A 24819-nucleotide genomic window follows, 5' to 3' on the forward strand; every position below is an offset into this window, starting at 1 on the left:
ATTCTATGATTCTATGATTCTATGATTCTATGATTCTATGATCCGGCCACTCACAGAATATTCAGAAGAGCACAGTAACTTTTCAATTTATTTTTTAACATGGAGTGTCATATTATTGATTCTTTAGATTACTGCTATAAAAGAATTACTCTCAGAGTTTGTTTGTTTTGCTTTCCTTTGAAAGTCTGGTATTCTCAAGTGGATAATGATAAAACAGGTGCATAGTGTATTTTTATGCATTTTGCAATTACTGAATTGATTTTTGTAAAGAGCTGGTTTTGGAGCAACTGTGCATCAGTTTTGAAATGTAAAATATTTATCAGAGATTGGGCTTTAGTTTATTTTCATACATTTCAAGAGACTTGACAGTAGTGATGTCTATCTCATTGTGCTTCCTGTACAAATCTGTCAAAGTCTGTGAAATTTTAGTGGGATACTGCTCATGCTAATCACAACATTGGTCAGTTGGGACTGGAATTGATATGTAGTGTCACTAATGGAACTGCATAAATTCATGCCAGCTCCAGAGCTGCCACATTAAGAATATTGTTTCCTCCTCCCTGAACACACAAAGCACATCTAAAGATAAATTATTTTCCGATAAATGACTCTCATAAGACTTATAGAAACTTTGGTGTTTGTGAATAAAAAACGTGAGCAGTTCTGCACAAACATATACGTGAAGAAAATAAGCAGATGATGTTAATTCTTAGAAAGCATTAGAGATGTAGCATGAGGCAAAAAGTATGAGGCAAAAAAACATGAGAATAGCTGTCCTATATTGCAGTGACACAGGCATCGTAATGACACAGCTTTTAAAATGTGAAGAGAAAATGCCTCTTCTTTGCATGATAGAAAAGATCTGATGAGATTTATCTGTTTAACCTGAATATAGTGAGATAGAGAGAAGCATGGACAAAGAGATGAAGTAAAGACAGTCTAGGAACAAGCAGGTGTATGATTTGGCCTCCCTTACCTCAGTTATGCACCACATGTTCAGCTTTGACACATGTGCACCAGATATTTACTCATATTGCACCAGACGACTCTACCACTTGTTTTCAGGAAAGTAATTTGTTCAACTCAATTACTGTAGTCAGCCACTAGATAGTTTAAATTACGTATCATCTGTCTCTTATGCAAAGTTCTCACTTCATTTGTCTCTTTGATTGTTTCAGATGCCACCTTGCCTTATAAGAGATAACATAAAAAGCATCAGACAGCATTTATCAAATATCACAATTTCTAGGTCTGATGATGTGCAAATTGGACTCCCATTCTGAGAGAGGAAAGGTGGTCTTGGGGATAAGACTCTGCCCTGCAGCTTGGGAGCTCTATATTCATTTCTTTCACCTAATAATGGCTGATTGTATAGTTTTCATTTGAGAATCTCCAAAGCATCTATAGTCATAGCACTACTCCAGTTCTTTTAGTTGAAAACTCTGGTGAAAAAACTGGGTCTCAACTGCAAGTTTAGAGAGAATTACACATTACAGAGCCATTCTGCTTGTGGAAGATCAAAATTTAATGTAGATGAGTAGGTATCACAATAAATAAAGGTGCAGTGACATGAAGACAGGCTGGAATTTATTCATCTAAGTAAGATAAGTAGTTTAAAACAGAAATTTTCCTCAAAAAGAAAATTGTTGTAGATATAGGTCTATACATCTTTCTGGAAATTTAGTACATAGTACTAAGTGATACTTACCATCAGGGCAGAAATAAATTCCTTTGCACAACCAACTCCCTTAGACTAATTACTTTTTGTCATTATTTAGATAATTCAGCTCCGTAACACATTATCTTTATTCCTGCATGAGAGAATGGAGACACACAATTGCACTTGCTCTCTGCACAGAAATGCCAGAATTGCTATACTCCATAAGTTTTCTGCTCTCTGGAGGAATTAATTGGCTTGAAAGGGAAAGAAATATCATAAACTACAAAGTATTTGTTGTCGTGGGATGAATTTTTCATGCCCTTGGATCACTGACCGTGATGAATCAAGTGGCACAGAACAAGAGATCAATCAAGGACCACTGCCAGTGAAAGTGAGAAGCACAGCAGACAAAGTGATGTCAATGTCAGAAGATATGTCTGCTCCATGAAGCACTGACTCATCTTTCACCAAACTCTCTAAATACAGTGATACCATTTTGAAACTGTTGACTTAACTTGCTTCAGTGAAACTATGAATATCAAGTACCTATCTGGTAAGAATTCTCTGCCTGAATGCAAGCAAAGCAAAGCCTTGCATCCTGTCAGCTTCCTTCAATCCTACATTTCTGGAAAACTTAGCTACCATGTGATTAAAAATATTTCTTACAGAGATGTAGTCTGTGATGATGCTTCTCCTGTATGAGACCCTTCAAGAAATTTGCAGTAACATACATTTTATAAAATATTTTACACAAATCTAAGATACTTACTGCAGACAAAATTAACACTCGCTAAATAATAACTGATTCACAGTTCTGTCATGTGTAGAAGATAAATTGTTTCAGTTTGAAAATGGATGAAAAGAAGATTGCAGGAGGACAGCAATTTCTTACTGTTTGCCTCACTGAAAATAAAAAAGTCATAAATCTAACTTGCTTTAATGAAAGTGAAATGTGACTGGAAGCTTCACCTCTGGGCATGTTGAAGGCTACTGTATTGGCCAGCATTGATATTAGAACAGGGAACTCCAAAGTTAAATTCATCAGTCTGCATGAGCTAAAAGAAACAAACTCTTTAGACTGGGGACTGAAAAAGTCTCATATACCCAGTGGATTAATGTCTGAGGAAGACACACACAACACTGACCACCAGACTGTACATGTTCAATTTAAAGAGGAGCATTATCATCACTGAAATTATAGATGGTTTTCACAGAGGATAAATATCTTCAAAACAAATCTCAGTGAAGCCATTATATATATCATATAAAAAAGAGGAAATATTGATAAATTCTGCAATAATAGGAACTGGTACTGAATGCAACAATTTATTGTGTTCAAGAACTCTCCACATCAATTACAGCCACCCCTACCAACATTTGAATTCTGGTTATTACCACCTATTCCTTGACAACTAGTCATCCTAGTTGCCTAGTCATCCAGGCTTCTCAAACAATGGAAAGCATTAAGTATCTCTCAGATTGCCCTCCTTGCTCCATTGACTATAGAAAGAGCCTACATATCTAGACTCAGATAACATTTTCAGAAGCTGAAATTAGGCAAGATGAATTTTATCACTGTTACCGAAATTTCTGCCCACAGAATATCCTGGATGCTTCTTTCTGGGAAATCCCAGAGCTGCCTGAATCTTGAACACCTCATTAGATCTGTAACATTTAAGTCTATCAAGGTTTAAAACAAACTATTATTTGTCTTTTGGAGTTTCAATTTGGGAGGAATTCTCAGAGAAAAGGAATAATATTGGGCCCTGCCCAAAACATGGCCAAGGAGAAGCTGGCTGTGCCTCCCCATCTGCTTAGTAATTCAGTAGTTGTAGCAAGTAGGCATTCACAGTCCCTCTTCTGTTTGAGGAGAGATACACTAATTTCACTGATTGCTTGGTTTACCAAAATGTATTATAGATTCTCTGTCCTTGAATCATTATGTCTAGTTGCATCATCTTTACAGAATTTATCTTAGTGTTCATCACATTTATCCTAATTTGCTTATTGAGATGACACGGACTCTGAAGCAATTGCTGGATAAAGTTCAAGGAACTTGTCACCTGGTACCAGCCGCAGAACTGTGCTGCACATGATGACCCCTGGTGGCTTAAGTATCTACTAGGACGTATCATTTAATTATTTTAAAAAAGTATTCTGCATTTGAAGGTCAGAAAGCTTATTACATACAAAGGAAGGCAAGTATCTCTGGTCTCATTTTACAGATGGGGAAACAAGCAGAGAGGTGGGGTGTACACTGGACCACAAAACACAGTATAAATTATGGAAATCACGTAAAAGGCTAAGATTCTGTGTTCCAATGCAAGTTTTTGCCATTAGATAATCAGTAGCAACGTGGCCCCATGTTCCAGTGTCAGGGGATTAGAAAGCTTAGACTAGAAAGATATTTACATTTACTCATGTATTATGCTTGCAATATCTTTCTGACTTCCACCAGCATATGCATCAGCAGCCACAATTAACAACACCAGTGATTTGATTGCTACACATCATGCAGCTTAAATTTCTTTTTATTTATAAGTAAATGATGAGATCATTAATCATACAGATTTATGTATTTAAAAACTGAAAATTAAAATCCAGCCACGGATTTATGGATGTCTGGGGACTATTAGTTCTCTCAAACTTTTTGTGTCTTTTCAATGCTCAAAAACTAACAAATAGATACGCAGTTTTTAAAAATATGTATGAACCAAGACAGCGACAGGGGAAACAGCACAGAAATACACAGCCTTATACTATAGTCATAAGCACTACATTAGAACAGATGAAATAGTGAAGAAAATGATTTTATTTTTTATTTTTATATTTTTTTATTTCATTTATGTCTATCAAATTAACTTGACCGAAAGAAAGAGGGACAAAACCTCATCTGCCTTTAATAACTGGCACTTCAGTCAGTCTTCTCCATTGCATACTTTGATACTGACTACTGGCATTGGTAAGAAGGTGCTAACAATCTTTGGGAATCACCATTCAGAACTGTCCATTCCCTGCCACAGAACAGATATAAAGGTTCGCCAAGAATCCTGATGAGGCCAAGAAACTACCATGCTTTGGAAAATACCACCTGGGCGTTGAGAACTGCAGCCAGTATCACAGAGATGACGAGAGCTGCAGTGTGAAGACAGCACTGCTGTCCTGCTCTAGTGTCTATCCTGCATGGCACCAAAATTGCCTGGAAGACTGCTGCTGACCCATTCCACTGTCTCAGCTGTGCTGCAGTGTGTCTGATTTCTGCACGTGGTTGATATTGGCTCAGTTACTGAGCTACAATAGAACAGCTGAATTGAATCATCTTAGACTTCAAAAGCAGTTTGGCTTCCCAGACTGACTCCCAAATACTGCGCTGCAGGGAGAATCCTGAGACCGAGAACTGAAGACTTGGTGTGGAAGATGACTGCAATACTGGCCGGTGCTGACCTGCAGTATGGGCATCAACAGATTCCTTCCAGGAAAGACAGTTCAAAGTGATCTAAGTCTTCTTGGAACTATAGGTACTTTAGCAGTGGCACCAAATGCTAGGGATACTGACCCACCTTTTGCCAATGATGATTTAATGGTGTTATAAATATGGCATTCCTCATTTCAACTGCAAAAAAAAGTAGCATGCTCCTCATTTCACTTCCTCTTGTGTGAAAAAGCTACAAGAACTCTGTAAGTACCTTAGCAACTGATCGTAAGACTCAGCTGGATTCAATGCTGGTGCTCCCCAGGATCATGTGAAGCAGCTGGACTGCAAATATTTCTAAACCACCATGTGTGCACTGCAGAGATGTCCTTACAAGTAAACCATACGTGTGCAAGGTGTACAGCAGAAATACCTCCATGCCACTGAGATGTCCATCTGTAGTTAGATTTTAACTAAGATGTTTCTAAGTGAGGAACCAAAGAAACAACAGCCAAATTAAAAACAAGGAGAAAGAAGAAGGAAAATAATGATGGCCCCCATTGGCTTTGTGGCCTCCAATAGCAACTCAACAAAACACAAGAGCATGGCGGTACCAACATATGGTTAATGTGAAACAAACATGATGTCACAGACACAAATTACAAAGAACGATTAAATCTCCTTCACTCCTTTTCAGACTATAAATTGCTGTACTGGCTCTGGCTGGGATGGAGTTAATTTTCTTCAGGGAAGCCCATACGGTGCTATGTTTAGGATCTATGACTAAATCAGTGTTGATAACACACTAATGTTTTGGCTATTGCTGAACAGTGCATGCACAGTAGCAAGGCTTTTTCTTTTTCCCACTCTGCCCCCAGCAAGTAGGCTTGGGATAGGCAAGAAACTGGGAGGAGACACAGCTGAGACAGCTCATCCAAACTGACCAAAGAGATATTCCCTATCATACGAGATCATGCTCAGAAATAAAAGCTCAAGGGAAGTAGGAGGAAGTGAGGATATTCATGGTTATGGCACTTGTCTTCCCAAATAACCAGTATGTGTGCTGAGGCCCTGCTTTCCAGGATGTGGCTAAAAATATGCCTGCCAATGGGAAACAGTGAATAAATTCCTTATTTTTCTTTGCTTGTGGATGCAGCTTTTGCTTCAGCTATTAAACTGTTATCTTGAGCAAGTGTTCTTGCCTTCCACTTTCTCACTTTCCTGTGGGAGAGGAGAGCGAGCAAGCGGCTGGGTGGGTGTTTGGCTGTTGGCTGGGGTCAATCCACCATACTTGCTTGCCCAGTGACTTATGACTTAAACTTTAGAAACTTTTTTGTAACCCAGGAACATTTACCCTGTTAGATATTCTCTTCCATAATGTATCAAACTCCAAACACGGTTGAGGTTCTTTGTCCTTCAAATTTGGTTATAAATTCTGTTATAATGTCTGCTGGATACAAGACTATTTGATACTTCTCCCCAGACCTACAGAAATCACTGGAGTAATTCCTACATCTTCCCCTCTCTCTGCTCCATCTCATTTAACCATGCACTACTTTAACCCTTTTAATACAGATATTTGAGTGGGTAGGGTAGAAAATAGGGGACAAGGCATTCTGTGGTAATTTCAGAGAGACAGTCAGGAACAAATGCAGATTTCTTTCTTCAACTGCATAATTTTTCCCTGTTTCCCTCCCCTCCCCACCTACTGCTGCGTGAATGGCTTCCCCGTTAAGATGCATTCATTTGGATGGAACTCTCAGTATAAGAAAAAAGAGCGGTATTCTTTCTGCTTTACTGCTAAGGTCAAGGAAAGAGTCTGCGTTAAGCTGCCAGTTTTCTTTGCGATGCGTGATGCAGCACAGAACACAAATTGCATTTCCACTCTCTCTTCAGCTCTTCTTTTAAACGCCACGATACTGACAGTAATCACTGAGCTGCACAGATATGACACAGAAGACACTGGCAGAACAAATAACACCCATCCTATCTTGGTTTTCCCGTGCTAAAGTAAACAAGTATGTGTTTGGTTATCAGTTTAGCTAGAGATGGTTCTGAAGATAGGTAAGTTTTTGACACTATGCCATTGTGGGAAAATCATCATATGTTAAACAACCTGAAATTAATATAAATATAGAAATAAATTAGAAATATAAAAAATTTAAAACGGGAACAGAAAAACTATTTCACAATAGATTATCAGTCTAAGCCCTTCAACACTGCCGTATTCCTGGTAAAATATTTTATTAGCAGGAAATACACTTAAAGTAAGTTTATGAGAAAGATAAAAAGAATTTTGAAAGATAGCATGGGTTCCACAGACTGTACTAACATAAACAGGTGGTATTTTACATTTCCTACATCCCTCATAAATTCTACCATATGCTTGAAGGGAGAGCCTGCAAGAAAAAAGAGGGAAAAGTGGGAGGAAGGAATTAGAACTCAGAAGCAAGTAGTTCTATCACCAACCTCTTAATGATTTTTTAGCAACCCGTTATGCACTAAACCTGAAAAGAATTATTCATGGTATTTGCCTGTTGCATTGAACTTGAACTGTGAGCCAGGGAAACCTTTGATTCCCTCAGGAACTTTCATCACAGTGCAAGCTGGTATTCTGTCTACTTAGGTCATTTCCTGAGCAATCATGTCTACTACAGCCTATCTTATCTGTTCCCAATCCCCATAAATATGCCTGCCAATGGGAAACAGTGAATAAATTCCTTATTTTTCTTTGCTTGTGGATGCAGCTTTTGCTTCAGCTATTAAACTGTTATCTTGAGCAAGTGTTCTTGCCTTCCACTTTCTCACTTTCCTGTGGGAGAGGAGAGCGAGCAAGCGGCTGGGTGGGTGTTTGGCTGTTGGCTGGGGTCAATCCACCATACTTGCTTGCCCAGTGACTTATGACTTAAACTTTAGAAACTTTTTTGTAACCCAGGAACATTTACCCTGTTAGATATTCTCTTCCATAATGTATCAAACTCCAAACACGGTTGAGGTTCTTTGTCCTTCAAATTTGGTTATAAATTCTGTTATAATGTCTGCTGGATACAAGACTATTTGATACTTCTCCCCAGACCTACAGAAATCACTGGAGTAATTCCTACATCTTCCCCTCTCTCTGCTCCATCTCATTTAACCATGCACTACTTTAACCCTTTTAATACAGATATTTGAGTGGGTAGGATAGAAAATAGGGGACAAGGCATTCTGTGGTAATTTCAGAGAGACAGTCAGGAACAAATGCAGATTTCTTTCTTCAACTGCATAATTTTTCCCTGTTTCCCTCCCCTCCCCACCTACTGCTGCGTGAATGGCTTCCCCGTTAAGATGCATTCATTTGGATGGAACTCTCAGTATAAGAAAAAAGAGCGGTATTCTTTCTGCTTTACTGCTAAGGTCAAGGAAAGAGTCTGCGTTAAGCTGCCAGTTTTCTTTGCGATGCGTGATGCAGCACAGAACACAAATTGCATTTCCACTCTCTCTTCAGCTCTTCTTTTAAACGCCACGATACTGACAGTAATCACTGAGCTGCACAGATATGACACAGAAGACACTGGCAGAACAAATAACACCCATCCTATCTTGGTTTTCCCGTGCTAAAGTAAACAAGTATGTGTTTGGTTATCAGTTTAGCTAGAGATGGTTCTGAAGATAGGTAAGTTTTTGACACTATGCCATTGTGGGAAAATCATCATATGTTAAACAACCTGAAATTAATATAAATATAGAAATAAATTAGAAATATAAAAAATTTAAAACGGGAACAGAAAAACTATTTCACAATAGATTATCAGTCTAAGCCCTTCAACACTGCCGTATTCCTGGTAAAATATTTTATTAGCAGGAAATACACTTAAAGTAAGTTTATGAGAAAGATAAAAAGAATTTTGAAAGATAGCATGGGTTCCACAGACTGTACTAACATAAACAGGTGGTATTTTACATTTCCTACATCCCTCATAAATTCTACCATATGCTTGAAGGGAGAGCCTGCAAGAAAAAAGAGGGAAAAGTGGGAGGAAGGAATTAGAACTCAGAAGCAAGTAGTTCTATCACCAACCTCTTAATGATTTTTTAGCAACCCGTTATGCACTAAACCTGAAAAGAATTATTCATGGTATTTGCCTGTTGCATTGAACTTGAACTGTGAGCCAGGGAAACCTTTGATTCCCTCAGGAACTTTCATCACAGTGCAAGCTGGTATTCTGTCTACTTAGGTCATTTCCTGAGCAATCATGTCTACTACAGCCTATCTTATCTGTTCCCAATCCACATCCTGCTATTTGTTGTGACTAAATTAACAACAGTGGTGCCACAGATATTCCCATGAGTTCCAACCCTGTAAACTATTCACTGCCTACAATTTTTATCAAGTTCATTTGAGATACTCAGAGTCAGGAAGGGAACACTTACAAATTTGTTGGAACAAAAATTTTAGTTTCTGCAATTTTCCCTGCTTAGAGACAAGGAGAAATACACTTCATTCACAAGCTTAATAATGTCTTTGAATTATACCACCTTAGAGTATCCCAACATACAAAACTGATTTAACTAATACTTGAAACTTAATACACTAATACTCACCCAGCAGGTACAGTGATGCTTTAGAAACATACGATGCAGCTTCACAAACTAGTTTGATCCATAGTTCTTTTTATGAAATTGACATTGAGGAATAAAGGCTTTCAATCACCAAATAATTCTATTCTTTAAATATACTGTCACTGTCAATCAGTAGAAGTGGTTATCTCACTGGGTTTTGCAGAGCTTTCTATAATTCTTTGAATAACACGTTGGCACTAACAACTGTTTTCCTGAAAGAGTGAAAATGTGTGTTACTTTACACTTAAATAAATCTTACATGAGTATGTTTCAACGATATGTGTGTTTAAATCTGTTTATAGTCACTGGCATTTTGTTTTGATTTTTCCTCCTACCACCATTTGTCTACATTTGATTAGAGGGAGGTAGCTGTTTGTTTATAGGCAAGTGTGATGACCAGTAAAAGCTAGGGAATGAGAGTGAAGGTAACAGCTGGGTCACAAAGAATAAGAGAAAACATATAGAAATACATATATTTTTGCTTTGCATCTTGATATTTTTCCCAGATTAGGGAAAAACAGAACTTAATTTTATTTCCTGGTACTGAGTGAAATATATCTCTAGTACCACTGTGATTCATTGTTTTATTTGAGATTTTGGTGTCTGGATGGATCTGATTCTTCAAAGAACAGAGAAGAGTCTGACAAATGCTGGGCCTCCCACTGATTTCACCAGGTGCTAGGTATTGCTAAGGCTGGAGCCCACAAACTCCTCTCAGTTCTGGATGATTGTAAGAAGGAGAAGCACCACTTTGCCTAGCACCCCATAATTTTCTATCGAGGTTAGATTTACACAGCCTTGTCCATGGCTGAGGCAAGCTTCTACAGCACCTGAAAAGTTGGGAAAAAAAGGGTCGTGCCAAGAAGATTTGTGCTGCTTCCTCTCCGGCTTCCCATTCTAGAAAGCCAGTGGGTGAGAAACATGGGATAAAAAGTCACAGAGGCAGGAGAAAGAGGCACTAACATGACCTCTGTATACTTTTTGGCCACCAGTACCTGCAGAAGATGTTGGGGTATAACCATGGGCCAGTAGCATCTAATAGGATAAGCACAATGAAAAGACAGCATCTGAAACCAATGCTTTTTGAAGTGTGAACTACTGCCCTTTCCTTCTATGCCGTTGTTCCCTTACCATTGCTTTTACTCATCTTTGCCTAGTTTTCTGTTTTCTCAAACTTTTTCCTATGCCTCTGTTTTTTCTAATTTCTTGTTCTTTATTCCTAGTTGTTCACCTCTTACATTTCCCCCTTCCCACTGCTCGGTTCGTTTCTTTTGTATCTTCTGTTTTGCTTTTTTCCTAACCACTTCTCCACCCTCAAATATCACAGCCAATTGTCATTTTGAGCATGTTATTTGCAAAAAAAGTGGAAGAGGATTTACTACTTGCTGTTATGTCAGACATTTAATAACTTTTAAGTATCTTGGTCGATTTTCATGGAGGAAAGATTTAAAAAATGGGTCTTTTGACTTCCACTTTTATAAAAACAGATCAGTAAACAGAGTACCCACTGAGAGAGAGACTACGATGCAAATTCACGGCTATTATTAGACACTGGAAAATCCACTGCAACTGCTGTAAGTGAAACAAAGGCCCAGGAAACCAGGTTTCTGGAGCTCATGGGGGGCTATTGGTTACCGTGATAGATTGCTCTTTCTTCTCCTCTATTCCCAGTAGAGAAATAAAGTGTCTCTAGACCATATCTACAAACATAAGGAGACCTCATGAAGCCCAGGAATACATTCTTTGGCTGTATGCAGTGGCAGATATTGTACGAAGCAGACCTCTGGTATACTGTGTGCGATGAGTGAACAGATGACCCTGTCACCAGGCAACCCAAGTAAGATTATTCACTGTGTAGAAAATGTCTGACGATTACTTTTTATTCAAATTGAGAAAGGAACATCATTTCCATTTAAGAAAGTCCCAGACAAAATTTTAGAGAAGGGGAAACTTTACAGCCTGCCTGGCATTCTGCATGATTTAAGAAGCTAGAGTTCTGCCGATTGGAAACAAGCAAGAATTTGACAATTCTTGGCATTGGTTTTGAACATTCTGAGTAAAAATCTGAAACAATGGTACATATTTTGCAAGCTGCTAAAGAGACATTTCTGTAAAGACACTGCAGATCCTGTTCAGCAGACAGTTCAGTATAACACAACAAGCTGTCATGCAAGTAGTAGGCTAGTAAAGTTACTAAAGGAATCGCAGGATCTGACAGACAATATGAATTTCAGCTAAGGTTCCTTTATTTTGTGCATGTGAAAATGGACAAGAATTACAGAATTACAAAACTGCATGGCACTTCAATGAGATTGCAAGGAAAAAAATTAAACAGCTCTTCTTATAGCTGTAGTCAGTGTAAGCTAAAGAAGAACTACATGCATCAGTCTCTCAGCTGATTACAGCTTTTACTTTGCAAAAGCTTATGAAATTAATTTTTAAAGCTTATAAACGTTTGTGGGTCCACCTTTGGGTCCCCTGAAATAACTAGTTTAGCTCTTGGGTTTTGTCTGAATGAAAAGATAAAACACTGCTTTACAACAGGTAACTGAGTTGCAAACATACCTCTTTTGGAGGCCAGAATCACAATAGCCCAACTTGGCAGCTCCTGAGATAGTCTTTTATACACATATACACACACAGAGACACACACACTCTTCTTTTGGATATTCTCCACACAACTTGAAACAAAGTGGTTTTAGCCAGTGTCTCCACTGGGATCTGGTTAGTGGGCAGGTAATGCATTAGCAAATCACTATAGCTTGCAGCAAAGTGTCTGCCCAAGACAGCAAGACCTTTGAAACTGAGACCCTGCACAATGCTTTGGTAACATTTGATACCTGTCAGTGGAGCTGTGTGAGCGTGATGACTCTTCTAGCTTCTAGGAAAAAAAAAATTAGAAAGGCTTGCAGGCATAAAGGGAGACTAATTAAAGTCAATGAACAAATTAAAAGTGGAAAAGGATTACCAGAGGAATGGAAGGAAATCAAATGGAAAGTATGGAAGGAAAAGAGATGAAAGCAGCAACAGAAGGAAAAAAAAATCTTTCCTAATTGTGCTTTCAGGAGTGTCCCTAATGGATTTAATCTCATCCAAATTCTAGCAGATAGCATGTGCTGAAAATGCTGCAGATGGCTCAGCTCAGCAGCAGGGATGGCTTGGAAGGGAAACAGTTCCTGTGGCTGCCTCAACAGATTGTTTACAGCAAAGATACCTACAGTGCCCAGTTATTGTCATGAAACAGTGACAATCTCTCCCTTATTTGAGACTTCAATGTGGGCATTTCAAATGACAGATTTGTGTGTGGTTGAAACCAGGAGGGTCTTTGGTAGTTCGAGTCCTGTTGTTGAGGAACAGCCCAGAAGGTTTCCTATCTCTTAATAGCAAGCAGTATGATAGGGAAAAGCTGAGCGGTACACATCTCACTGAAATCTTCACTGTGTAAGTGAAGCCCTCTTTCAATAAATCACGCCATGAAAAGCAGATTCATTAATATAACCTTCCAGGAGTTCTAATCACTTCACATCATTGTTCACGTAGGAGAGTCTTGATGAAGGTCCCTGAGTTCTGATCACTTCACATCATTCACGTAGGAGAGTCTTGATGAAGGTCCCGAATCAGTAAATCCCATTTCCATCAGCAGAACAGAGAATAGTTGTTTTGCAAGGTGGGAGCTAACAGATCTACTTACCTTCCATCTTCACCACTACCCAACATACACGTTAGGTGGCCATTACTGTTAGGGTGCCACCTCAGCGTGTTTCCAGTTATACAGGAGCCCTTATACTCTAAAAGATGCACTTTAGCTCTGTGTGAGGCAACATAAATGACTTTTTTTGTACCGAATGAAGTCCAGTCTTGAGACCAGCCTTAGGATCTCTCTTAAGCAGTCTGAACATAAAGAAAGATGCTGGTTCTACACATCAGTAATGCCACATCAGCCACAAGTCCAGGTAACTTTTAACACATTTCATAATTTTGAGGATGACAATATTCCTTCTCCTCTATAAGAGAGTTTGAAGACTGCAAATGCTTTTTTCTGTTCAGGTATGTTTGCTCATTAATGCTTAATCTCTATAATATATTTTTCTATCTTAAATGAGCGTAAACCAATTAGACTAATACAACTTTCACCAATCTGTTCCTTTCAAAATCTGCTTTATCTTGCTTTTAAGCAAATGGTTAAGGATATATACTGCTCTTATTGGCCAAAGGAAGTCAGGCCTGAAGAGCTCATACATCTCTAATTATACATGTTTTAATTCTAATTTTACCACTTAACTGATGACTCTCCATTAAGCAATTCTGACCCCTTTCCTCCTCAAATTTTAGAAAACATGTCTTCTTTTCTTGATATTTATTACCTTCAAATATTGTAAATTCTCTTTCCCCTGTGCCAAAGTGGCGCAGACAGTGACCAGCCTACTTGCTAGCCTTATCCAAGTGGGTATTCATCATCCAGATGTAATGATGGGAGAAGCTGGATAGATCAACCCATTCACATTACAGCTGCATCCAGTCCCATTTACATTAAATCACTGTATACATATGCAAGTTGCACTGTAAAGAATCGTGGACTACTGGTTGACAGAGCTATTTGAATATAGTCATAGTCATTTGTCGTAAATCATATTGCATCAGCCCTTTTACCATCTCTGTTGGTCTTCTCTGAACTCTGTCCTGTGTATGAGATGGCTTCTGGTATTGAAGAAACTAGAACTGCAGACAGCTTTCTCAGTAGCAAATTGGTATCTCACATGCAGAAACCATCCTATTAAATGCAGGAGCCATAATTGAATCCTCCACCCCTCCAGCCACTGAATTATGTGAACTGGCAAAATAATGAAAACATCTTTAACTCATTTCCCCAAGGCAAATAATTCTGGCCACAAGGTCCGCCCATAGTCAAGAAAATTAATGAATAAGCAATGTGTTTAATCCTTTCAAGTGGATAACAAACACACTAAAGATAAATGAAGAATATCGGAAACAGGTCCAGAATTATTTAAATCATGAGCTTTAATGGTCACAACCCAGCAAAATACTTCCAAAACAGAATAACACATATGGAAAGGCAGAATTCAGGTCATTGCTAGAGATGTGATAGCACAGGCGACTGCGTTGGGGGAAAGAGCAAGTAACTTAAGGGTTACGGTGGATATTTCTCTGTATGTGATCTCTGTGAACTATACCTGAACTGAGGAATTCATTATTCTCAGAGGAACAAAAAAGGACTGTCAAGAGGAAAGCAGTAAGCTATATTGCTTCTAGTAAGACCACTAATAGAATAACATGAATTTTTGGAATTCATATTCAGAAAACGATGTGGAAATACTAGGGAGCTCGAATTAAGGATACAAAATGCTTTGAGCAGGAAAATAAGCTTCTACAAGTGAGGCTGCAGATGCTAAATGTATTGAAGAGAACGAAGATCAAGGTGATCATTTTCTATAGGTATTAATAGTAAGAGAATAGGGAGTTTTTCAAAGTTGTTAACAAAGAAGTGATAAGATAAAATGACTAGAAGTTGGAATTACACAAAATCGAGCTTGAAACAAATTCAATAACCTATCTGTGAAGGTAATTGAAACATAAGAACAGTTTTGTTATCAAAGATCACAAATATATCAGAACTCTGCATTTATAAAATCTCCAGGGCTTAATCTGGTTTATGGGAAAAACTGGAAGTTGCCCATACCCAGGGATGTGGTTTTCTGGCGTTGGTGGGCCTTCTCTGCAATGTTTTCTTTTTTCGTGGAGAAAATACAACCTACACCACCGTCAATCTGCATATAACATTTGTAATTCTTCATTAGAACTACGACTGTGATTCAGTTTACAGCATCCCAGACATGACAAACTTAGCTGGTGGCTTACAGTGTTCAGGTAGGATTTTTTCTCCATGGATATATAATCATCAAGAAGTATTACTGTGTCTTTTGGGTTGTACCATTGTTAGTATTCTTCTGTCTCTTCTCTTCCTTTCCCAGCCTTGCAGTGACACTTCCACATCAGGTCACAGCTGATCACAGGTTACAGTCAGTACTATGAAGTGACCAAGGGAATTTATATGTCATTTTGACTGATCGATACCCTTATGCTTTCAGAACCATTACCAAGCAAGGAAGTTTTTCTCTGGTCAACAAATAGATATCTTTTATTCCTTCCCATTTTTTAAATTCTTTTTCTTCATTTGAATGAGCATAATTAGTTATTTCCATGAAATTCCCAGGGTCTTATATTTGGCCTTAAAAATCCAAATTACCTTTTTTCAGACAGAAGATGATGAGGGAACAAACATTTTTTTTTCAGAGGGATACAGGTTTGTGTCTTTATTAATTGGGTATCTGAATTTCTACTCCAGTTAAAAAAAAGATGGGTATTTGTTCAGTCACAGGAGAAGCAGCACCAAATCAGACACCAAAAACTCTACTTATATTGATTTTTTTGGGAAAAAAGCAATTTGGTTTGCCTTAACTGTAACCCACAGCATGCCTAGACACTTGAAAGGCTACTTTTTTCACCTTGACCCATACTAAGCAGTAACTTAATCCTCCACCTTCATTCTGGCTATCGGTTTGGCTCAGAAGACAATAGAAGACCAGACTCTTTCCCTTGATCCATTTACCAGCCATTTAGGGAAGCATAGCTGTACCTGAGAGCATATTGGGGTGTGTGTGTGTGTGTGTGTAGGGAAATGAAAACCAACCCCCCCAAAAAAAACCCTACTGACAAGGAGTTTGATCAATGTATGAAGTGTGTTCTACAATACTGAGCCTTGTGATGGTGTAAGAACAGCAACAGCAGACCCAAATGATACTTTTCAACCTCAGCCCTTTTGATGCCAGTGGACTCTCTACCTTTGCTCTTCATCCTTTTCCAGTGTAGCCTGGATCATGTTAATTTATCTCCAAGGGATTAACAAACCGCTGGAGTGGGCCAGTTCTCCAGTACACACTCCATGGTGCTATCTTTATTTACTGGGGAGTCTTGCTATGAGGACATGCTTGAAATAAATAGGCACAGAATTTGCTTTATCTAGACAGAATAAGAGGTAAAACTAGTAAAAAAAAAAAGGCAGTTGATCGCATAAATGAAAGAAAATTGGGGTTTTAATCTAATTCCTAGTACAGAAGTTCCCACATCATAAAAACAATTGCTGTTTTCACGCATTTTGGAACTTTTTTTGTACACATGATCCTGAAATTAATTGGATGAGTCACCTGTATCTGTAGAAATTTGGCATTTGTGCAACACTGGCAAAAAAATGAAGGAAATCAATTGGGTAAGCATGCCCCCCCTAACCAGATCAGGCTGAGAAATACATTTCTTCATACTCTTCCTCTAACAACCCTAAGAGAATCTTTTCTTAATTCCTTCTCTTCCCCTCTTTTTTATTTTTTAAGATTGAAACCTGAAAATATATATCTAAATGTTTTCCAAACCTGTATATTAAAACTAAAAAAATATTAGTTTTACAAAAATCTTGGAATAATTATTTGACAATCCCTTCAATTTTTTTAAGGTGGCAACAAATAAACTGGCAATCAGGCTGAGGAATAATTCTTGAAAAATGTACATTTTCTCTAAGATAAAAAAACAATTTACTAACAACAGATATTTATTAATTTTTTTAATTTTAAAAAAATTCCTCTTCTCGTCTGAAATGCAAATTTCACAGGACAGGTAGCATGAAATTCACTTTGCTTCTATAATGCACCCATTCTATAGTTAAACATGTAATTCCAATTACTAGGAATAACTGTAGATCATACTCATCCTTAAATAAATCAATTTTACTAGCATTAGGGGAAAAAAATAACAAACTGGAATAATATTTTCATTTAACCCAGAAGATGCACTTAAGGTTAGATTATAGTGCAATCTCATCAGCATTTGAAGGGTGCCTAGGTAATAATTTTTCATTAGACAGAGATTGTCTATTTTATTCAATTGCACAGGTACATCAATTTGTTTGTTCTTTTTGGTAGTCACTGTGCAACCCCTCAGCTAATTATTGTTAATGTTTTGCAGAATGTGCTGTAGTTGTTTATTGTTATTAGTGTAATTAGTTTGCTAAATATAAGCCAACAATGCATGGTCTCAAGATTTAGAGGGTCTTTTGTGTATACTTTTTGTAAACCCAGAGATCTGAGCTGCATCAGACAGGGGACCATGAGAGTACTAGGTTCACTGTCCAGATGCAGATCTCTGAAGGTATTTGTAAACAAAACCTGTTTCAAAACCACCAAGATTCTTAGGGTTTAAACCCTACGTCAGGCAACTTGAGGTAGGTCTCAACGGTACTGAGCTGATCTGAGATTTGCCATCAAACCAGAGAAGAACTAGTGGCAAAATCTTTTTTTAATTGAAATTTGATTATCATTAAAAATGTGTAATTTTGGTATGGACTATAAACAAATAAGAGTCAGTAGAAAATTTACTCTTATTTTATTTTATTTTATTTTATTTCATTTCAGCTTAATTCCTGGTTCTAACCTAAGTTTGGTCTGAACTTGAAGCAGAGTGTATAGCTGTGCTTGATGTCAGACACAACCTACACATAGTAATAAATTAGCATATTGCTCTGAAAACAAAAATAGTTCTATTTTCAGAGGTCTTAGAAGGGATAAATCATTCTAGGGAATCTATAATCTATAATTACGATACAGAAATCACTTCCCAGGAAAATTTACATAGAGAATCATAGAATCATTTAGGTTGGAAAAGACCTTAAAATCATTGAGTCCAACCATAAACCTAACACTGCCAAGTTATAGCTTTGCACATTTTAATTAAAAGCCACTATTACCTGTTTGTTCCAAACTCTGGGGATCGGGGTGGGAGTTTTTTCCTCCTATAAAATACTGGCAGAGATTTTTTTTTTTTTTTTTTTCCCTTTTGTCCCTTCTGGCAGCGATTTTGCAATGTGAGGACCCTTAAGAGACAATTCTTAAATTATTTGCAGTTTACACATCATCACTCTGAATGTGGTGGGTATCAGATTTGGATGTGCTGTTTATATCTTCTATTACCAACTCTTGTAAAATGTCTAGTACACTGAATAGCCCAAATAACAGGAGGTTGGCTGTCCTCTGGGATTTTCTGCCATCTTGGAACACAGAACTGAAGAGGCAAGCCTGACAATCCAAAGCAAGTATTCTATAAACACCAACGTCAAAGGAACATCCATTGCTGGTGCCCTCTTCCTCATTCCTCCCTGTCCGCACATACAATCACCACCCTCAGCCCCTTGTAATGAGCACGCAATTTTCAATGCAAAGACCTCCATACAGACGGTATGAAATGGCACAGTAAGAGAGCAGCAGAAGGTGGGAAACGGAAGATCAAAATGTCCAGGGGATCCCTGGAAGTGAACTATGTCCAGGGCAAAAAGAAATCTTCTAACATTTCTGCGGCTTGGTTCTTAAGGAAAATTCTTTCCAAACCTGAATTATCTAATACTGAACAAAATGAGAAACAGAAAGGCTTTCATCCAAAAGAGGTTTCCCACTCAGCAACTTAACCCCAGCTGTTACTGCTTTTATCATGACTAAAAAGTGAAAGAGGAGGGAGAAGAAGGGGAAAGAAGCCAGGATATTATCAATCCATCACCCCATATATCACTTATCTGTCAAACGCTAGGTTGGAAATTGAACTTTTTAAAAATCTTTCATCCCTATTCTACCCTGACCCTTTTTTACACTTAAATTCATAATTTCCTGGACAGAGTGAATCTAGGTCATTAGAGGAAAGCAGAGCTCATCTTGGAGAATGAAAGTAGTCAGTCGAGCCTTTTCCTGCTTTTAATCCATTGTAAATTAATCCTGCATATAAAACAGTCAGAATGAATTAATGATTTATGGAAGGACATCATTTTTTCCTTATCTCTCTCAGAATTCTATCAGTTGGATTATCTCAGGATTCTACTGGAATATTTCACACCCATTCCACATTGCAAGTTCATAGCCAGTAAATAATGAACTGCCTACCTCCTTTCTTCTAGACTCTTAATTCTCAGTTGCTGGTTTTTTCCCCCAGAAGTTTCACTTTTGTGAAAACAACAGGAGGTTTTCATTAAACACATTGAACGTCATACCTATCCACTTCATCTTTTTTTTATTTCTCTAGACCACACAGACACCCAATTCCTCTTGGATAATTATGTGGTCCTCAGCTTTCGAAATATCTCGTTACCTTGTGTAATCCACAGATTTGAAGGCTTTATTATCATGAAATCAACAGCTATTTTTTTCTGAACGAGGAGATTTGAATAAACTTCATTTATGCTTTAAAACTCTTATTTAATAGTAAATGGGAACTCTGAAATTTCCTCAATGTGTATATAAAATCTGACTGTTCTGATTCACAGTTATACTGAATATGGTATAGTTCGCAAGATCTTTTGTTTCGGTGAATGAGTCTTCAAAATTACATTTTCTTACAGTAATATGTTTGGGAAAAATTGCTGCCATCTTTTGGATGCACCCAGGAAAAAAAAAAAAAAAAAAAAAAAAAACATTTTGCTGAAAGTTCCAGCTGACACAGTCTGCATATCTGCTTTACCATGGAAAAGATAATTTCAAATTGCAGAAAGTTACTTTGAGATAACCAATATTTTCTTCTTTCCCATTTTATACAGTGATCATAGCATAACATCTGTGCAAGTACTGTTTGCTTGGTTAAGCAATACTGATGGGAAATAGCTTTCACTGAAAGATGTGCCACTGAAGTTGAAGCCAAACATAACAAGAAAACAGAAATTATGGATACAGAGAGGAAATTATATCCACTCCCAATATTTAATTTTTTGCATTTATACCTTGCCTTGTTTGAATAGGAAATAAAACTTTTTTAATCTATACAATTATCATAGTTTAGTGTCACACCTTATTTATCCTGAAATTTGTTTGGAATCTATCCTGGATATATTATATTATATTATCCTTTTTTTTTGTTGTTTGGTTTCTTCTTCTCTTTTTCTTTTAAATTTCCAGAAGATGTAATCAAATGCTTGTTGTGTGGCCAGCTCAATACACCGGCTTCTGAGACAAACACTGCACATTCAGCAAAGTCTTTTTAAGAACAGAGAATGCTAGTGTCACTGAGAATAAATCAAAGGTGATAATATCTGTGAAAAAGAAAACATTGTCCAGAGAAAATAATGACTCCTCTGAAGAGATACCATTGTCAGACACTAGCATATCTTGCCAGCACTGGACAGTGATATTAAAATATGCTGCAAATCTACCTTATCGCCTGGAGTGAGACTCAGACGTGCATTCTGTAACTGTCCGGACAGGAGAGGAGACTAACACCAGCTGAGCCATAATGACACTCAGCAAAGAAGTCAAAAGATGCGGGGAAGAAAACAGAGTCACTGCAGGCATCCTCCACACTTTGCACTGTACAGCTGACTTTGCAGTTAGTTTCATTTCTGCCTGGGCACAAGGACCGGCAGGCCAACAAGTTACATCCACACTATCCAGCAAACCATCACCCCTCACCAAGTGTTAGAGTGACATGACCGCTTGCTGTTACGCTAACAGCAGCAAGCTAACCACTCTCTCCTCATGTACAATGGAGTTTAGTTTTAGTTTTACAAAAATATCCAATTAAAAAGGCTGTCATTTCAGTCTGTAACAAATTAAGCTGACTCATTGCCCCAGTCACGAATTATAGTCTTTTATCCAAGCCATGTGCAAGAGAAAGAGGAATGAAACCCTCATTAAACAACGTTCTTGTTCTGTAAACTTTACACTCCCAATTCACCCCGTCTCCCCAAAAATGCTGTTGCTCAAACTTACCGCTTTTGCCAACTCCCCCTGCTCCTAGCATCACCACCTTGTACTCTCTGGAGCCTGCTGAAGAATTGCTGGAGGAGCTGATCATTTCATTTTCTAGCTCCATCTTGCACGAGGCAGAAGAAGGGAGCAAAAGGGAAGAAAAAGCAACTGGCAGGTGCTTTCTCTGATCTTAAACAACTGTAAAAGCTGTGTTAGGGGAAAAAAAAAAAAGGCAGAAAGGAAAGGTATCATACAAGAGGTACGATTTATCAGCCTCACACTCGCTGCTGTGCCTGTGTTAGCTGGAGAAGGTCTCATAGCAACCACTTTAACAGCTTCCAATAAAAATCTCTCTCTGCCCCCTCCCAGCTCTGTATCATTCTCTGTGTTTCTCTTCCTGGACAGAAGCAGTTTTGTGAGACTCAAGAGCCCTGGTACCTCTGGGTGTTGCTGTGTCATTGGAATCAAACTGAGCAGAGACTCCAGGAAAAGAAAATGGATCAAATTACTTTATTATGATGCTTGTTATTCCATGTAGCACTTGCTTGAATCTTAAACAATAATAAAACAGACCAGAATACCTCCCTGCCACTTTGGAGTTAAATATTCATCCTATGTTCATGAAGTTTGCTAGATTTACATTTAATACTATTAAAAGTGAAATAAGCAACAACTTTTAAGAGTCTTTGTTCTTCCCGAAGCTTACTGCAAAGCAGAGAAGTTTTTTAAGGTTAGGTTTGCCCCCAGATCAATTTTCTTTTAGTTGAGTTTGCATCAATTATTTGCAGAAATAAACCAGGTATTTTGAAAAATTGTTTGTTTGGGTTTTTTGTTTTTTTTCCCCCACACGCAGAATTTCAGAAGGGGGTTGGGACTGAAGGGAGGGGGAAAGATCTCTTCATCCAGAAAATATCCATGTAAGCACAGAAGAAAAACAAATTGTTATAAGTATTTCATACTGATATCAAGTGATTTATCTAACCAATCTGGGCAGTCCAAATAAACAAGAAAAGAATAAAACAAAAAGTTTGTGCATGACATCCAGTGTGAAAATCTCCCATTAGAATCATTCAGTGAAAACTTACAGTAAAAGACTGCAGCTCTTCATTGATTTCTGATGATGTCCCTAAAAAATCTAGTATATTTAAAGAATGTGATAAGTAATAAAATACTTACCCAGCTTTAACTGTTATGCAATATTTTTGAGGACCAAAAAGCATCTACTGCAAAAGGGGTGGAAAGCAAAACTTGCTCCCCTTTGAAAAGTGCTGGGCTTTCATGACACGTGCAGCTATTAAGGAGACAGGGAAATGAAAGCAGGAGGGGTGACTAGTAAAGTAACCAGTCTTGGGAGTCAGACATCTTCATCTCTCCACTCCTGCAATTATTTCACAGAGAGTAAACATAGGGCATTACACAGGAATACAGAATTAAAAGTTGAAAGGGAAAGTAAAATAACACCAAAAAATCATAACCTGATTAAGGACATGATTTAAAGAAAATTAGAAGGAGAGGAAAAGGTATAGAAGAGCACATGTATGGAAGATAGTTTAATGGACTAAGAAAATACAAGATTAAAGAGAAGAGATACGTAAGTATGATAATAGCATTGCAATTGGAATGGAGAAGGTGAACAGAACATGAATACTCATTTTCCCTCCTTATAAAAAAAATTAGGAAACTTCAGATGAAACAGACAGTAGCTGGGTTCAAAACCAAAGTACTTATAAGAGTCATGGCTGACTTAAGGAACCTCTTGCCACTGGAAGTTTTGGGCAGTAGAAATGAACTTGCAATTAAAAAGAATTTAAATACAGAGTAATACAAAATCCACTGTGGACTATTAAAGTCACCACCTCATGCTTAAGAAGTACTTACACCAACAGATCCTGGGAAAACACTGAAGAATCAAAGTATGATGGTCTGTTTACAGCTACACAGAAAAAGAGAACAGAAGGAGAGTCACTGTGTTCCGAGAACTCCTCCAGAATCAGGATCTGCTACTGTTGTCCTACAGGATTTGTGTAATAACCATGCTGCGAGCAGCTTTGTACTGCCAGGACTGGGTGGCTCTATTGATGCCTGGATACAAACCTCAGAATTCAGGAGGATTTGGTCTTCAGAGCATAAAATAGGACTTAATCAGGAAATTCTGAATGTAATAATGTGATGGCTAAATATTGAACTTCAGCAGAAAGAAATAGGTAGGTCAGTAAATCCCTGTTGTGATTAAAATTCCATTTTCACTAAAATCATCCTCAAGTGTTCAGCATTGACATATTAGTTAAAACTAATAATGATACCAAAACCACTGCTTAGAACAGGTGGGTTTTCCTGGTAATCTCTGACATTAAAATGTCAGGAAAGTGAGTGGGTTTGGGCATGACTCAAAAGACAAGCTAAGCAAAATAGTCCAAAAAATATTAGTGAAAATTATGTGTAGGTAATGGATGTCAGGTTATTTTCCTGCTGTTGGTGTCTGCCAGAGAGAAGTGGCAAGTCATTTTTTTTTTCTTTTGTTTAGAGCTGGAAAGTGGGGGAGGAATATACGAAATGGAAGAAGCTACAAAAGGGAATTATGTTAGTGCAGGAAGCAGAATAAGACAGAACTAAATGGAAAGCCAGTTCCTCAGCTTTTAAGAAAATCTAGAAAAAATGAAGACAGCATTTTTATGTCTGAAAGAGTGGATTTAAATATTTTTATCTATTGATTGAGGATTAATGATTTAAAATGCCTACTTTAAAGACAAAGATTCAAGTTTATTAAACTTCAACGGTTTAATAAGTCTTATTACATTATATAAACACTTGGACAAACATATCCTCTTAACTTTCACAGAGACTTGTCCAGAGCCTAAAAAGGTGATACTGCATTCCCATTTATAATGCAGGACTTGTTCTAATTGTTTTTCCTCATAATTTCCTTTTGACAAACACTCTACTCTGCCCTAATTTCATTCAATTCAGTAGTGGAGGATAAGTATTTAGCTTCATTCCCATTTATGATAACATCAGTGAGTCTTCCTTCTCCCACCTGAGCAGAAAAGTACAAAGTTTTGCTTTCAGTCTCCTGACAACAAAATTAATACTGAGATTTTTTGAAATTACTCAGCTTGAAACACTTAATAATATAGGAAAAAAATCACCAGTGTAAATGCTTTATGGACAACAGGAAGAAATAGTACAAAATACAACATTTGAACCTGAGATACTAGTGTTGTTACAATGGGTGACTTATTCCACAAGAAATTCCAACTCTCTATTTTATCTCTTTGTTTCCCTGCTTTAAGAACACATTTATCATGATGTAAATTCATAGAAAACTGTCCTCAGGCAAACAAGAGCAACAGCAAAGGTGG

At 37.7% G+C, this 24819-nt stretch overlaps 1 protein-coding gene across 1 annotated transcript in view; it reads right to left on the minus strand.

The window, feature by feature from the left end:
• The window catches only part of RIT2 (Ras like without CAAX 2), a 184290-nt gene extending 162549 nt beyond the window's left edge, over positions 1-21741 (minus strand). Inside the window, exon 1 of the mRNA XM_009281181.1 lies at positions 21482-21741. Within this exon, the coding sequence (XP_009279456.1) occupies positions 21482-21584 (103 nt within the window). The 5' untranslated portion in view covers positions 21585-21741. The remainder of the gene's footprint in view (positions 1-21481) is intronic.
• Positions 21742-24819: the final 3078 nt, after the last annotated feature.

Source organism: Aptenodytes forsteri, unplaced genomic scaffold (assembly GCF_000699145.1).
Source record: "Aptenodytes forsteri isolate BGI_AS27 unplaced genomic scaffold, ASM69914v1 Scaffold36, whole genome shotgun sequence".
Lineage (NCBI taxonomy): Eukaryota > Metazoa > Chordata > Aves > Sphenisciformes > Spheniscidae > Aptenodytes > Aptenodytes forsteri.